Here is a 17,333-nt window from a genome sequence, read left to right as displayed (position 1 = left end):
TGCATCATCTATTCTGAGCTGAAAAAACGGTCCGCGTGACAAAATTAAGTCACACTGGCAGGAAAAAAAGGTTGCAAAATGTGACCATTTGGTCAGTCTGGAGCCCTGGATCAGTTAAAATAAAATTGAAACTGTGATAGGTCTTAGATATCACAGAGATATTCTACTCGTACGTAGCTCACTCAGTGTCTCAAATTGAAAGAATTCACAAATGAATTTAGATCAGAACATACATCTATCTTTATAATTAAATAATAGTAAATCTGTTAATTTGGCATCTCTGGTCATAAAAGGAAGAAACATACCTAAAGGAACAAAGACATCATTATGATCTTCATCATCAACATCATCATCATTATTCTGATATTCATCCTCCTCCTCCTCATGTCTCTGTTGTTGTTCCTCTGCTGTGGTTTTTTCTCCTCTGCTCTCTATCAGGTTCCTGCAGTCCACCAGTTTGACGGAGCACATCTTCAGCGGCGTCTGCAGCATCTGCTGTTCTCCAGCGTTACAGTCAGAGGTTTGATCAGCAGATCCATGATCCTGAGCGTCAGTATAACACAGTAAAGTGAGGCTGAGCTCGGAGTCCTGTGTGTCTCTGGATCTCCAGACTGAATCCTGAGCTTCTGTCCCGTCAGTCACACACACTGAAACCTTCTCCAGATCCTGACAAACACAAATAAACAACAACCTGTTGATATTAGCCTCATTACTCAGCAGTTATCTCTAGCGGTTATATTGTTGATTAGATTAGATACTGTTGGTTTAATTTGAGATGTGCATAAGAAGTGAGAAGCTAACAAAACTTTGGTTTGATTGAGCTGAAGGATGAAATGAGCCGCTCAAACCTCTCTGTTGGGTTTGTCTCCTCTTTCTCTCAGCTTTGCCTCCAGTGACGCCACCTCTTTCTTCAGCTGACAGATTTCACTGATGAAATCCTCAATATCCAGCATGGACAGATCAGTTCCTACTGATTTACAGCAGATCACATCCATCTGCGCTTTCATGCTCAACATCTGAACACAAACACATCATGAGCAGAACTGAAGATTAAAGAAAATAACATCTTATTTTAGAGAATACACAGAAACATGTATTTCAGATGTAAATGTGTTTAGGAGCTTTGACTAGTTTCAATACTGATCCAACACAGAGCAGCAATATTATCAAATATTATATGACATTATTATGTATAACTCATATTCAGATAGTGTCAGATTTCTACTAATTTCTCCCAAAACTGTGAAAACTTTAAAAGCATCCAACACTGAAAATTAACAAGCGTGTTAGTATAGAAACTATTGTTTAACAGATATCATGGTTAAAACATGGTAACTGTAGTACACGTGGACATTTGTTGGCTACTCTAGTAAAATCGTTGTTTTCGTTAGGCGAGCTTCATTTAAAGTGCCCCTTATTATGGCATTTAAAAGGAAAATACACTTTCATTGTTTTATAATATACATTTATTTTACCTTATTCGCTCAACGATTAATTTTTCCAAACCACTCCCTTGCGACCCATTCAGCTGTTTTATGTTTATGTTAGCGAACCTAGCCCACAGCTCGGTGATAAACACCCAAACAGTCATGGTATATGCGTTAGCCCAACGCAGAAACGTATTGATAAAGCACTGTTGTACACCAACGTATTGCTCTATTATTTATCCTAACTCAAAGTAATAACAACGACAAACATTTGACATTTCTAGACAATTGCGAGCGAACACATATGTTAGCTGGTTAGCCGGAGACCTACAAGCTGCGCAGAGCGTACACAACATACACACAACTAAATACGTATTGTGCATACTACAGAGAACATAACAGCAACAATCATACTTACAGGTTGTGATTCGGAGGAGGAAGAAGCTGGTCCACATAAACTGGGTACTGACCCATCCTTCAATAACAACCGGCTTGCGAATCCCTCGTTGAACGCATTTAAGTTGAGGAAGCAGTCGTCAGTAAAATGACGGGAACACAGCACAAGGTTCGGGCTATACTTTTGTGGTATCGCTGTAAAGATTAACTTTAACCACTGATTCTTCACATGCTCGTCCTTGGGCAGTGAAAAAAACGTGGCTTTACTATCACACCGTAGAGCACAGCGTCTTCTCGACATGATGCTATCCGTATCCACAGGAATCAGCTGCAGCGTTTGAGGGAATTCAAGTTTTCCCTGGTGTCTGCACGCGCAGTAAGTGGGCGGGCAATATGCTAATATTTCGTCTTTCTTCAGTGGTTCTACCGGGGGACTAACTAACGTCACAGCGCCTTCTACAGTACGTGGAGTAGGCTTCACTAAACCTAATTTCTCTTATTATACCATTTTATTTCAGTGGCGTTGCCAATAAAAGATGGATATCATATCTTTACGTAATCATAAGGACGATTGATAAACGAATGTCAGTCAGTCAGCCGGTAAATCAAAATGACCGTTAATTTTTGAACTACGCGATTTCGCGGGTTTCTATGAAAGACAGGAGAAAGCGCGTGCAGAGGCGCGCATAAAGATACATGGTCCAGAATCTATTTGAAATAAATACTTCTTCACTCTTTCTGTTGATCTGTGAATATAAATAAAAAATAAAAAAAACCCACTAATTAAGAAGCACAAGCATTTTCAACTGCGATATTAATAAGAATGATTTCTTGAGCAGCAAATCAGCAGCATATGATTTCTGGGTCATGTGAGACTGAAGAGCCAATCAGAATACAGCTTTGACTCGCTGAAAAAAAATACATTTGAATATTGATTCAATTAGAAAACTTAATTTAAATTGGAATAATATTTCATAATAATTGCTGTTTTTACTGCACCCCCTCCAGACTTGGGTAAATTTGGTTTTATATTCGCACATTCGGACTTCCGCATAGGCTACAATAACTTTGTACACTACAATGGACATTCAGTGGACGTTCGCAAGTAAGTATGCCATTAAAGTAATACTTGCCCATTTTGATCGATTGTGAAAAATGTTGTAGGGTTACAATCGTTGGTAAATGTCGTTGTTCAGAATTTGCAAACATTAACTTTATTGCACATTATTAGAACGTTCTTAAACGCGGAATTCCGAATGTGCGAATATAAAAACAACTTTACCCAAGTCCCCTCCAGCAGAACACAGACATGGAGAAGTGAAGTAGGCCGGCCACTAACGCACACGCTCCCTGAGACAAATGGAGAGTGTTAACATGTTAAACTTGCATTTTTTTATTGCATTACACTGCATTATTGTATGCTGAGATATTACTTTTGTCACTGTCGCTATATGGTTACTTGTAAATAAATACGGACTTGACTCCCATTGCTTGTTCGTACAGACAGCATTTGAGGCGCTACTGTAAGCTGATTAGACTCACACATGAAAGTAGATTCACACCTGTAAGCAAATGCAATTGTCGATCCCAAAAACTGACGGTGTGACCTTAGAACATATCCATGTCTGGATCATTTCAGTTTTGTGTATCAAAGTGACTGAGGGAAAGAAGCCTCATTTCACGCCATTATGTTTTTCAGTAAGTATTAAATAACCGCTAAAAGAATTAGGCCTTGTCATTCCATCAGTGTGATCAAATACCTCATAAACACACTTTAATCCAATATGCAGATCTGCACATTACAGTGAGTTTAAAGTTGTCACAAAGAAATACAGATTTTCATTCAGAGGATTAATTTCTACACAGTAAATGATGTTCTAGAGCAGGGGTGTCCAATCCTGCTCCTGGAGGGTCAACGTCCTGCACAGTTTAGCTCCAACACGCTTACCTGGAAGTTTCTAGTGAGAATGAAAACTCTTGCTGTGTCTGAAATTGCTCCCTATACCCTCATTCCCTATTACCTACACTACTCCACTAATATAGTTCACTTAAAGGAGTGAATGAAAATGGACACATCTGCTTTTGCATAGTTTGAGCTTGCTGTTTACTAGTCATTTGAAACTTAGCAAACTGGCAGCTCCAGTAGTAATCAATACAATTTATCTTGAACTCATGTCATGGAAACTATGTATGAACCTTAATTAAACAATTTAATAATCAATTACAAAGGAATTTATGCCTGTATATTACAGTGTAGCCACATTGGAGCAGTGGTTTGGAAAATGGATAGGCGGGCGCCATCTTCTGGATAGACACAGCAATTGTTTCAGTGCGACCCTCACAATGCATTATGGGTATTCTATAGCCGCAAAGCTCTTGATACACTGGTTCAGGTGTGTTTAATCATGGTTGGAGCTAAACTCTGCAGGAGCACCCCTGTTCTAGACACAATCTAGTTTCAGGTTTTTTTATAACCATAAAATATAATTCCTGTAACACTGAAGGGTGTTTTTTTTTTTTTTTTTTTTTTTTTACACAACCTAAAAATAATTACATGATGAAGCTATGATGATTCTGGATCAGCATGTTTCTTCTGGTGACTCTGAAATGCCCATTTAAAAGAGAAACTCTCACCGCAGATGGAGCAGCGGTAAGGTTTCTCTCCTGTGTGCCATCGCGTATGGATCTTCAGGTCACTTGATCGAGTGAATGTCCTGTCACAATTTGAGCATTTAAAAGGTTTTTCCCCTGTATGAGTCCTCTGATGTATTTTTAAGTCACTTAGCTTATAAAAACCCTTCCCACAATCACTACAGTGATACGGTCTTTCTCCAGTGTGAACTCTCAGATGAACTTTGAAAGAATATGGACTAGCAAAGCTCTTCCCGCAGTAGGAGCACAGGTACGGTTTCTCTCCGGTGTGAATCCTCTCATGGGTTTTCCGGTGAGTCGAATGATGGAAACGTTTCTCACAGTGTGAACACTGATACGGTTTGAAATCAGAGTGTATTTTTTGGTGTGACTTCAGAGAAGCTGAGTCCTTAAAGGTGTTCCCACATTCACTGCACTGATACGGCCTCTCATTGGTATGCATGAGCAGATGGTTCTTCAGAGCTGATCCGAAATTGAAGCACTTCTCGCAGTGAGGGCACTGGTATGGCCCGTCATTGGTGTGTATGAGTAGATGGCTCTTCAGATAGGATCCCTTGTTGAAGCTCTTCTCACAATGAGGGCACTGGTGCAGCTTTTTCTCCCTGTGGTATCTCTTATGACATGAAAGATATCCTTTGGTGCGGAAATATTTGTTGCACTCACTGCATTGGAAAGGTTTTCCGCTATTGTGTGTCTTCTTATGACGGTTGAGACTAGAAGAGGAATTAAAATTCTCCCCACACTGACTACAACGAAACGTTTTCTTCTTGTGCTCTTTCTGTTCTGTGTTTTTTCTCTCATGCCTCACTAAATTTTCCTGTTTGCTGAATGTTTTTCTACAGGAGAAACTCTTCCTTGTCCGTCGCTCTTTGGATGTAGAGGCGGTTTCTCCATCAGAAGATGAACCAGCGTTGTCATCTGAAAGGAACAAAATGGGCATAAAATATCGAACTTTTTCTATAACGTCTAGAGCTGAACGATCAGTCAAAATAAAATTGAAATTAGGATATAGTTCTGTTATCAAACTGTAAAGGCTGTGAATTAAATAAATACAAAGTCTGAAGTGCGGCATGGTGATGTTTTACAGGCGTGCAGCTTATGATTTGTCGTTCTCAGTGTCTCAAATTGGCAGAATTTACAACAAATGCTGCTGAAAACATGAATTTAGAACAATAATTCTATTAATTCAGCATATCTGGTCATAAAAGGAAGAAACATACCTGAAAGAACAAACTCATCATCATCATTTTGATCTTCATCCTCATCCTTAATCTGATCATCATCAACATCATCATTCTGATCATCATCCTTAATCTGATCATCATCATCATCAACATCATTTTGATCTTCATCCTCATCCTTAATCTGATCATCATCATTCTGATCTTCATCATCTTCCTCCTTATGGCTCTGTTGTTGTTCCTCTGCTGTGGTTTTTTCTCCTCTGCTCTCTATCAGGTTCCTGCAGTCCACCAGTTTGACGGAGCACATCTTCAGCGGCGTCTGCAGCATCTGCTGTTCTCCAGCGTTACAGTCAGAGGTTTGATCAGCGGATCCATGATCCTGAGCGTCAGTATAAGAGAGAAAACTGAGGTTTAGCTCTGAGTCCTGTGTGTCTCTGGATCTCCAGACTGAATCCTGAGCTTCTGTCCCATCATTCTCATCATCATTCCCATCTTCATCATCATTCCGTTCATCCTCCCCATCCTCATGTCTCTGTTGTTGTTCCTCTGCTGTGGTTTTTTCTCCTCTGCTCTCTATCAGGTTCCTGCAGTCCACCAGTTTGACGGAGCACATCTTCAGCGGCGTCTGCAGCATCTGCTGTTCTCCAGCGTTACAGTCAGAGGTTTGATCAGCGGATCCATGATCCTGAGCGTCAGTATAACACAGTAAAGTGAGGCTGAGCTCTGAGTCCTGTGTGTCTCTGGATCTCCAGACTGAATCCTGAGCTTCTGTCCCGTCAGTCACACACACTGAAACCTTCTCCAGATCCTGACAAACACAAATAAACAACAACCTGTTGATATTAGCCTCATTACTCATTACATTGGAGATTTTTTAAGCATATTTTGCTGCTGGTTTAATTTGAGATGTGCATAAGAAGTGAGAAGCTAACAAAACTTTGGTTTGATTGAGCTGAAGGATGAAACGAGCCGCTCAAACCTCTCTGTTGGGTTTGTCTCCTCTTTCTCTCAGCTTTGCCTCCAGTGACGCCACCTCTTTCTTCAGCTGACAGATTTCACTGATGAAATCCTCAATATCCAGCATGGACAGATCAGTTCCTACTGATTTACAGCAGATCACATCCATCTGCGCTTTCATGTTCAACATCTGAACACAAACACATGTTCGGATTCGATATGGAGCCACCACAGAGAATGAATGTTATCAAATCTTATAATATATGATATCACATGCATATATTCAGATATTAAACATATTTTCAGATTTCTATTTATTTCTCCTCAAACAGTAAGAACTTTAAAATTATCTAGCATTGCAAATTAAGCACTGTGCTAGTATACTATTGTTTACTACAAATATCAGGGTTAAAACACACTGTAGTGAAACTATATACCATTTGTTATGGTTATTGTAGCAAAACCATAGTTATTTTTCATAAGGCAAGCAGGGGAGGAAAAGATTAATTTAAGATCATTAAAACAAAGACAGAAAAAGAACAACTACAAGCACATAAACAGCTAAAATATATAAATAATATTAACCAGATTAAACACTCACCGTCAGTGCTCTCTTCTTTCTTCTTTCTTCAGTGGTTTTACCGGTAGACTACAGAATATCACAGCGCCTCCTACAGTACGAGTAATGGCGTTAGAAGAGAAGAAGGTCCGGCTGGTAGCTTCACCACACCTAATTTCTCTTATTAAAAAATACCATTGTATTTCAATTGCGTTACCAAGAGACGGATATAATGTCATATCTTTACGTAATTATTAAATAAAACATCGATAAACGCATGTTAGTCAGTCAGCCGGTAAATCGAAATGACCGTTATTTTTTGAATTACTCGAGTTCGCGGCTTTCTGTGGAAGACAATAGAAAGAGCGTGCAGAGGCAGAGTAAGGTTTTTGTTTGTTTGTTTGTTTTTTAACGAAATGAATACTTTTTCAAGCAATGATGCATTTACCAAAAATTACAGTAATGTCCCAAACATTACAGACACTCAAAAAAAAAAAAAAAAAACACTGTATCTTTCCACACTTCATTAAAGAGCACACTTTCAAACATTTTCAACTGCAATATTAATAAAAGATTTCTTGAGCAGCAAATCAGCATATTACAATGATTTCTAAAGGGTCGTGTGACACTGAAGACTGGAGTAACAGCCAATCACAATACAGCTTTGACTCACTGAAAAAAATACATTTGAATATAGACTCAAATAGAAAACAGTGATTTAAAATGGGAAAATATTTCACAATATTACAGTTATTGCTGTTTTTACTGCACCCCCTCCAGCAGAACGTGAACATGAAGAAATGAAGCAGGCCGGCTACTAACACACACACTCCCTGAGACAAACAAAGAGGTAACATGAAAAACTTGTATTATTAATTGCATTACACTGCTTTATAGTATGCTGAGATATTACTTTGGTCACTGTCGGTTACTGGCAAGTACAAACTTGACTCCCGTTGCTTGCTCATACAGACAGTTCTCGAGGCGCTACTGTAAGTCAATTGTGAAAGAGACTATTCAAGATTCACACCTGTAAGTAAGTGCATTGTCAATCCCAAAAACTGACATAGTGATAGAACATATTACTGTACCTGTAGTGTATTATTGGATATTCATGTCTGGATTATTTCAGCTTTGTGTAACAAAGTGACTGAGGGAAATAAGCCTCATTTCATGTCATCATGTTTATCAGTAAGTATTAAATAACTGCTAAAAGAATTAGGCCTTGTCATTTTGTTAATGTGATTAAATACCCAATAAACACACTTTAATCCAATATCAGACACTGATTTGCACATTACAGGGAATTTAAAGTTGTCACAAAGAAATACAGATTTTCATCCAGAGGATTAATTTTTACACAGTAAATGATGTTCTAGAGCAGGGGTGTCCAATCCTGCTCCTGGAGAGCCAACATCCTGCACAGTTTAGCTCCAACACGCTTACCTGGAAGTTTCTAGTGAGAATAAAGACCTTTGCTGTGTGTGAAATCGCCCCTATACCCTCATTCCCTATTACCTACACTACTCCACTAATATAGTTCAAAAATGGCCCTCCGGGAGCAGATTTGGGCACCCCTGTTCTAGACACAATGTAGTTTTAGGTTTTTTACAACCATAAAATAACATTCCAGTAACAACAAAGGATGTTTTTTTTTTTTTTTTACACAAAAAAAATAATTACATGATGAAGCTATGATGTTTCTGGGTCAGTGTGTTTCTTCTGGTGACTCTGAAATGCCCATTTAAAAGAGAAACTCTCACCGCAGATGGAGCAGCGGTAAGGTTTCTCTCCTGTATGCCATCGCTTATGGATCTTCAGGTCACTTGATCGAGTGAATGTCCTGTTACAATGTGAGCATTTAAAAGGTTTTTCTCCCGTATGAGTTCTCTGGTGTATTTTTAAGTCACTTAGCTTATAAAAACTCTTCCCACAATCACTACAGTGATACGGTCTTTCTCCAGTGTGAACTCTCAGATGAACTTTAAAAGAATATGGACTAGCAAAGCTCTTCCCGCAGTAGGAGCACAGGTACGGTTTCTCTCCGGTGTGAATCCTTTCATGGGTTTTCCGGTGAGTCGAATGATGGAAACGTTTCTCACAGTGTGAACACTGATACGGTTTGAAATCAGAGTGTATTTTTTGGTGTGACTTCAGAGAAGCTGAGTTTATAAAGTTTTTCCCACATTCACTGCACTGGTGCGGCCTCTCGTTGGTGTGTATGAGTAGATGGTTCTTCAGATGGGATCCCTGGTTGAAGCTCTTCTCGCAGTGAGGGCACTGGTACGGTTTGAAATCAGAGTGTATTTTTTGGTGTGACTTGAGAGAAGTTGAGTTTGTAAAGGTTTTCCCACATTTAATGCACTGGTACGGCCTCTCATTGGTGTGTATGAGTAGATGGCTCTTCAGATAGGATCCCCGGCCAAAGCTTTTCTCGCAGTGAGGGCACTGGTACGGCTTTTCTCCTGTGTGGACTCTCTTATGCATTGAAAGATGTTGTTTGGTTCGGAAATACTTGTTACACACGTTGCATTGTAAAGTCTTTTCATTGTGTGTGTTTATATGAGCTCTCATATTATAAAGAGTGGTGAAAAAATCCTTCCCGCACTGTTCGCAGCGAAACTCCTTCTTTATGCTGTGCTCTGTTGAATGAAGTTTTCTCTCTTCTAAGCTAGAAAAGCTGATGTCGCATATCTTACACGTGAAGGTTTTCTGTTTTTTGTTTTTTCTCTCATGTCTTGCTAAATTTTCCTGTTTGCTGAATGTTTTTCCACAGTCGGTCCCTGTCTGTCGCTCTTTGGATGTAGAGGCAGTTTCTCCATCAGAAGATGAACCAGTGTTGTCATCTTCTACAGCTGAACGATCAATCAAAATAAAACTGAAATTGTGATATGGTTAAGTGCTGTTATCAAACTGTAAAGGCTGTGTTGTACATAAATACAAAGCCTGATGTGCGGCACTGTGATATTTTACAGGCGTGCAGCTCACGATATGTCGTTCTCAGTGTCTCAAACTGGCAAAATTCACAATAGATGCTGCTTCACATGAATGTAGGTCATCAGCACATACATAATGTTTTTACAATTGAATAATAAGTCTGTTAATTCAAGATATCTGGTCATAAAACAAAGAAACATACCTGAAGGAACAAAGTCATCATCGTCATCATCTTCCTCCTCCTCCTCCTCCTCATGGCTCTGTTGTTGTTCCTCTGCTGTGGTTTTTTCTCCTCTGCTCTCTATCAGGTTCCTGCAGTCCACCAGTTTGACGGAGCACATCTTCAGCGGCGTCTGCAGCATCTGCTGTTCTCCAGCGTTACAGTCAGAGGTTTGATCAGCGGATCCATGATCCTGAGCGTCAGTATAACACAGTAAAGTGAGGCTGAGCTCTGAGTCCTGTGTGTCTCTGGATCTCCAGACTGAATCCTGAGCTTCTGTCCCGTCAGTCACACACACTGAAACCTTCTCCAGATCCTGACAAACACAAATAAACAACAACCTGTTGATATTAGCCTCATTACTCAGCAGTTATCTCTAGTGGTTATATTGGTGATTAGATTAGATACTGTTGGTTTAATTTAAGATGTGCATAAGAAGTGAGAAGCTAACAAAACTTTGGTTTGATTGAGCTGAAGGATGAAACGAGCCGCTCAAACCTCTCTGTTGGGTTTGTCTCCTCTTTCTCTCAGCTTTGCCTCCAGTGACGCCACCTCTTTCTTCAGCTGACAGATTTCACTGATGAAATCCTCAATATCCAGCATGGACAGATCAGTTCCTACTGATTTACAGCAGATCACATCCATCTGTGCTTTCATGGTCAACATCTGAACACAAACACTTCATGAGCAGAACTAAAGAAAATAACACCTTATTTTGGAGAATATTTAGAAATATGTATTTCAGATGGAAATGTTTTTAGGAGTGTTTACATTTAGTTTCAATATTGAGCCAGCACAGAGCAAGAATATTATAATACAAATATTACTAAATTCAGATATTACATGAAAGTCAGATTTCTAAAAGCATCTAGCATTAAAAAAATTAACCATTCTGTTAATATACTAACTATTGTTAACTACAAATATCATGGTTAAATTATGGTCACTGTAGTAAAGCTATAGGACATTTGTTATGGTTACTGTAGTAAAACCACGGTTATTTTTTATAAGGCGAGTAGGCGAGGAAAAGTTTAATTTAAGATAATTAAATCACAGACAGAAAAAACAACTACATAAACAGCTAAAACAAATAATGTAAAACATATTACCGTCTTGCTCCAGTCTTCTTTCTTTCTTTCTTCAGTGGTTTTACCGGACCGGTAGACTAAAGAATGTCATAGCGCCTCCTACAGTACGAGCGATGGAGTTAGAAGAGAAGAAAGGAAGGTGCGCATGATTGAATATCACCAAACCGAATTTCTCTTATTAAAATAGCATTGTATGGTAGTGGCGTTGCCAAGAGATGTATATACTTTCACGTAATAAAGTCATCGATAAACGAATGTTAGTCAGTCAGCCGGTAAATCAAAATGACCGTTAATTTTTGAATTTCGCGAGTTCGCGCGGCTTTCTGAAGAAGACAGGAGAAAGCGCGTGCAGATATCAGAGGCGCGCAGCGAAGGAAAAAAAATTGATTTTTCTTTTGTATGTTTTCACAAACCCTGGTTATTAGGTTTCCAAAAAAAAAATTAAACAAATAGAAAATATGGCACCATTACGTTAATTTTGTTTGCTGGTAGGCTACTGTATTCTCAATAATCAGCATTTTTTTTTTAATATGCTAGAAGGGTAAATGTAGTGTTGAGATTAATTTGAAATAGCCTTTCATTATCTTACATGTTTTTTTCTTAGTGAACACTGCTTTCTGTGTTATTCACTTACAAAAATTACAACATCTTCCAGTGTAGCTTATCATAGGCCTACATCTTAAAAAAAAAAAAATACAGCAATATTAATGTGAAATGTCATCAGTGAGATATCAATCTGTGAATTTGAGCTTATTATGTTTTATCATCCTCAGAGTGATTTTACTAATATCGTTATCATGGAGTACATGTGTTCGCATATGACCACCACTTGATGGTGATATATTAACAGCCGTAAAAATCCAACACAACCAGCTGAACATGATGCTAGCTGTGTTGGATTGTATGGTAGTTAGATATAAAGCTCAGCTGGATCCAAAAAGATTAAAACACAGAAATAAAAGAATCTACACTTTGGACAGAAGCAACAGCTATTCAGTTTGGAGATTTTGACTGACACATGAGAAATGACCTAAAGTATTTGCCTCATAATGTTTCCGCTGGGTCACAGTAATAACAGTAATGTCTGGTCACTTCCTGTCCAAAGGCCATGTCAACATATATTTCTTTCTCTGTTGCTTGTCTCCTCTTATGTGAGTGTCTCTGCCCACTGAATCACAAGCCCCGCCCCCTCAGAAATGATATTGGCAGAGCTTTCTGCTGATAAGTGCATTTATTTGTTTACTGCACACCATGAAAACATTGAAGGCCTTGCATTGATTATCTGATTTTCCCCCTCTTACAAAGACACACAAACAGAGAGACGCATGTCATCTGTTCAACTGCTGGAAAGGAACCATCTGCTCATCTCAAGTCCCGCCCACTCAGTTCTCTAAAAGAAATAAAGACACAGGAATAACAGCGCGTGGGCCGCTTGTTTAACTTTTATTCTCTCCGTGCCTTTTAGCTTTTATATGACAAAGCTTTTAGTAACTTAAATATTTACTGCATTAGTCTATTGTCACCTAAACTAAGACACTCTTAATAATTTTATTGATGTAGCCTATATATAAATCTAATAATACTAACCCAAATCTTGCAGCTAAAAGAATTTTACTTTTCAGGATTTTTTGATGAACAGAAAGTTCAAAAGAACAGCATTTATTTGAAATAGAATCTTTTTGTAACATTATAAATATCTTTACTCTCACTATTTTTTTTTTTTTTTTTTTTAATCAATTTAGAGAATCTTTGATGAATTAAAGTAGGAGCCCATTTTTATGTTGGAGGCCATGAGAGGAAGTGGAACTATTATATGCTTCTTTTTCAATGGCTCCGAGCAGGAAGTGACCAACAGTAGGATTCCGGAGCTTTTCCTAAAGAGAGGATAGGTGGAGTGACTGTGGTTTCCAACTGATAATCACATAGTAAACTTAGAGAGGCATTAAAAATCAACTGGTTTCTGTGGATTGATACTCCTGCGAGGTGCTTTAATTACTGCAGTGCGTCAGTTTCACATGTTGTTTTTTTAATCCTCAGGAACTGAAACTAAACACAGGTACAGTTACAGCTCATGAATATTTAATGAGGCAAAAAAAAACAGTTTAGAATTGTTTGAGTGTTGCTAAGCAATTCTTTGTAACATTCTAGCTGATAGAATGTTTCACACTGTAAAGCAGTGATTATGCAGTTCTCGGTTGCATCGTTGGCACTTGTCACATGATCAGTCAACTGTGTGTTGCCACAGTTACTGTTTCCCCTCAAGCAGACCGAAGAGAGGAAGTGAAGGTGTCGGGCAAATGCTTTCAGAGATCAAAGAGTCATTCATATGGTTTATAAACACATTCCACGGGATCACTGAATCACTAAATGTCACACACCAAAAGAGCTTCAATAAACAACAGCAACAGCGTGTGAAGCAGGAAACTGAAAGGAAAGTTGCTCATATGCAGACAAAACCACAGCAGCTACAATAGACGTTGAACACCGTGTGGAAAAAAGCTGCAGTGTTTCCAAACCACATATCATATTGGTTTTATGTATGTATTTTTGTTTGTGTGCTTGTGCTTATGTGAAGAGTAATATCATTAATCACTGGGGGATTATTCATCCTCATGAGTTTTATATGAACACACTGAGATCAGAAACAGAAGCAAAACAGACGCTGATCTATTTAAACGCTGCATGTTTCAGCTTCACGTTAGAACGGCTCAAACGGCTCTACATGAGTTCAGTGATTCAGGTCAAATGATGACTATGTTCAAACATGACCAACACCACCTGATCATCTTTTCTCTTTGTTTGTCTGGCTGTTATAACTCAGTTACAGCAGCCAAACAAAATCTAATGTTAAAAAGTCAAGGGTCAAGAGCTCAACTAAAGCAAACACTGATTTAAAAATTGTTATTTTATCCTTTGGTGATTCTGCGTGTTAACATCAGGTATTTTGCTATTCAATCATCGCATCAATTAATCACTTAATTATCTCATTAACTTTAACACTGCTTTGGTGTTCATTTAACACTCTTATTTTAACATTTTAACTCAAATAAACTCTGATGAAAGTGAATTTAACACTGGGGTTTTTGCTGTATAATAGAGGTTTTGAGTTTGCAAGAGTGAACGAAAATAACTGTAATTACCTTGATTATTGTTCTTCTGTGTTCTCTGCCTAAAAAGGCTTTGTAGTTGAAGTGAAGAACGTGCTTGACATTTTTAGACTTTGACTAAATAGATAAGAATCACTTTAGAAATACGATGTGATGAATTATGCAAGTGTCTGGTCTGTTTTATATAACGTAATTCATCATTACGATGACTGTTATCAGTTCTGAGCTGATCAGCTGTGGACCGTTTCCTCTTTTTTGCCTCAGAAAGTATACAACAAAACTGAAAGTTTACATTCTAGTTGTTCACAGAGGTTGCTGAGCTCAGGAAACAAAACTCAGCTGACCCATCAGTCTCTCTCTATGTGCACAGCAAAAACCCCAGAGTTAAATAAACTCAGAGAACATATGGTTCCTCTCTACATAGAGTTAAAATAACACTGAAGCAGAGTTAAAGTTAATGAGATAATATGCTGTTTGTGGAGTTGTTAATTCAAATCTTAAGAGATTTAATGTCTTTTATCTTCAGTTGAGTTCATCTAAGGCTGTGGCTGGAAGTCAGTTGTAGTTCTTGTGTTTCTCTTCAGTGATTCTGCTTGTTAACAGCAGGTGTTCATCACTAATGCTCAATCATCACTAAATTAATCTCTTTATTATTTCATTAACTTTAACTCTGCTTCAGTGTTACTTTAAAGGGGACCTAGCTGTCAGAGCAAGCCGTTTCCAGATCCCTGGCAGTGTGATGTCACATTAGCCACAGGCCCCGCCCACGAATGTTGACAGACACTGCCGTTTTAACATAGAACCTGTGCGAGTTCACAGCGAGTTGTACACAGTCCGCCATTACTGCACTGAAGAGAATGTCTCCCAAGCATTTTAGGTGTTCTGTAGCTGGATGGATTAATCCACATAGCTCTCTCCATTTACTCCCGAAACTCAACCGAAATTCGTTTATGTCTGCGCAAATCATTTCACACTGGACTGCTTTGTGAACGAATGTCAATACAAAGGCACAATACAAAACAGAGGTTGTGCTAAAAATGTGTTACTCAAGGATAGATCAGTAAACTGTTCGAGATCCAGCTTACAGCCTCCAGAGTGATACTGGATACGGCAGTAATGAAGGTGAGAGCACTTTATTACAGTTCATCGGAGATTTACAGATATAAAGTTTACCATTTTATTAAGCACCACCCAAAAAGGCATAAAGTCTTTATATATTTGTTTACTGTTAGTTGTAATGAGTGTTTCTGTGTACTTGGCTGTGTATGTTGATGATAATGCAAGGGAGAGAGAGAGAGTTTATGGATAATATTTTAATGCACATTTGCACTGTGTTTTATTAAGCTCTTACAGAGATTTCTAGAGTGAAAACAGATGCTTCATATTTTGTGTAAAGTACAATAAACATTATAAAACTCATCGGCTTGTACTAATATAGTGGATAAAAACAAGAAGACAATATAAGTTATAACCGTAGTTGAACTAAACTATACCTGTTCTATCTCCATGCAGCATATATTCGCAGTTTCTGACATTATAGCGCGTCCTGACTGACACCGGAGAATCAGCTCTTGAAGCTCCGCCCTCTTAGGCCGAGCGCAGCAGCTCATTTGCATTTAAAGGGCACACATTGAAACGGCGCGTTTTTGCTCAACCCCAAATTTTAACATGCTATAAAAAGTTATCTTTGGGGTATTTTGAGCTAAAACTTCACATACACACTCTGGGGACATCAGAGACTTATTTTACATCTTGTAAAAGGGGGCATAATAGGTCCCCTTTAACACTATATAGAGAGGGACCATATGTACTCTGAGCAGAGTTGTTTTAACTCTGGGGATTTTGCTGTGTGTGTGTACATACAGTATATACACTGCCCGGCCAAAAAAGAAAAGTCGCTGTTTGGTTTTAAATATGCAAATACTTGACTCTTGCATTGTCATTACAAGATCTCTGACCATTTATGCATTTCTTGATGGACATCACAAGAGGTGCATCAGTTTTTGATCAAGATCTTGTATTGACAAAGCAAGAGGTGAACACTCTGTAAAGTCTCCTCCAGCACATCCCAAAGACTTTTAATGAATTTACGGTCTGGACTCTGGAACAGTAACATCATCGATCTCTGAAGGATTATTCATTATTCCTCATGAGTTTTATATGAACACACTGAGATCAGAAACAGAAGCGAAACAGATACTGATCTATTTAAACACTGCATGTTTCAGGTTCACATTAGAAGGGCTCAAACACATTTAGTTTTCACCATAAAAGATTTGAGTTTGCAAGAGTGAGCAGAAATAATTGCTACATTAACTGTGATTACCTGGCTTATTCTTCTTTTGTGTTTTCTGCCTAAAAAGGTTTTGTAGTTGAAGTGAAGAATGTGTTTCTTGTTTTTAGACTTTGACTTAATAGAAAAGAATCCATTTATGGCATGTTAAATTGTGCAAACATTCATTGTTTGTGGTGTTGTCCGCTGTGAATCTGAATATGTTACGTGTAAGGCCTGTTTAATCTCTAAAGCACTTCAGAAAGTACAACAAATAGGGAAGTTTGTTGTCTAGCTGTTTACGTTTTAACTTGAAGCCTCAGCTGACCCATAAATCTCTCTCTCTATTTGTAAATATATACAGCATAAGTGAAGTTAATGAAGAGAAATGATCTTTCACCTTTTGAAGTTGAAGCTGTTCCTGGCCTTTCTCCATAGGCTACTTGCGAGGGTCAAATGTCCTCACTACTATAGTGAAATGTCATGACGAGTGGCCTGTGAAGACATTTGATGTGTTGTTACTAGATGAAAAGG

General features: G+C 38.4%; 2 protein-coding genes across 19 annotated transcripts in view; both read right to left on the bottom strand.

Annotated features, from left to right (window-relative positions):
• Window positions 1–17,333, bottom strand: part of LOC127508133 (zinc finger protein OZF-like) — a 99,294-nt gene that overhangs the window by 34,622 nt on the left and 47,339 nt on the right. For 3 of the 18 annotated variants that reach the window (XM_051885879.1, XM_051885871.1, XM_051885887.1), the window contains exons 2-3: window positions 849–1,016; window positions 306–666 (exon numbers count right to left, since the gene is read on the bottom strand). In XM_051885879.1, coding sequence (XP_051741839.1) covers window positions 306–666; window positions 849–1,016 — 529 coding nt within the window. Of the gene's footprint in view, window positions 1–305; window positions 667–848; window positions 1,017–1,845; window positions 5,394–5,695; window positions 6,468–6,638; window positions 6,807–7,217; window positions 7,288–11,441; window positions 11,520–17,333 lie in introns of those variants that run through there. The other 15 variants (XM_051885952.1, XM_051885924.1, XM_051885917.1 and 12 more) reach the window with 12 other exon arrangements.
• LOC127511394 (zinc finger protein 883-like) lies at window positions 7,557–12,530 on the bottom strand. Its single transcript, XM_051892203.1, has 4 exons — window positions 12,513–12,530; window positions 10,831–10,998; window positions 10,315–10,648; window positions 7,557–10,030 (listed from the first exon to the last, which is right to left on the bottom strand). The coding sequence occupies exons 1-4, from the start codon at window positions 12,528–12,530 to the stop codon at window positions 8,868–8,870; spliced, it is 1,683 nt and encodes a 560-aa protein (XP_051748163.1). The 3' UTR covers window positions 7,557–8,867.

Source organism: Ctenopharyngodon idella, chromosome 1, assembly GCF_019924925.1.
Source record: "Ctenopharyngodon idella isolate HZGC_01 chromosome 1, HZGC01, whole genome shotgun sequence".
NCBI classification, from domain to species: Eukaryota; Metazoa; Chordata; class Actinopteri; order Cypriniformes; family Xenocyprididae; genus Ctenopharyngodon; species Ctenopharyngodon idella.
Note: the sequence above shows the minus strand (reverse complement) of the source record. Positions and strands in the feature narration are given on the sequence as shown.

Bases quoted from the DNA above. Each gene is read 5' to 3' on its own strand.
- LOC127511394 (XM_051892203.1), bottom strand. The intron at 10,649-10,830 runs GTTTGAGCGGCT...TGTGTTTGTCAG, and splicing joins GAGACAAACCCAACAGAGAG to GATCTGGAGAAGGTTTCAGT. The intron at 10,031-10,314 runs GTATGTTTCTTT...TTGATCGTTCAG, and splicing joins TGATGACTTTGTTCCTTCAG to CTGTAGAAGATGACAACACT.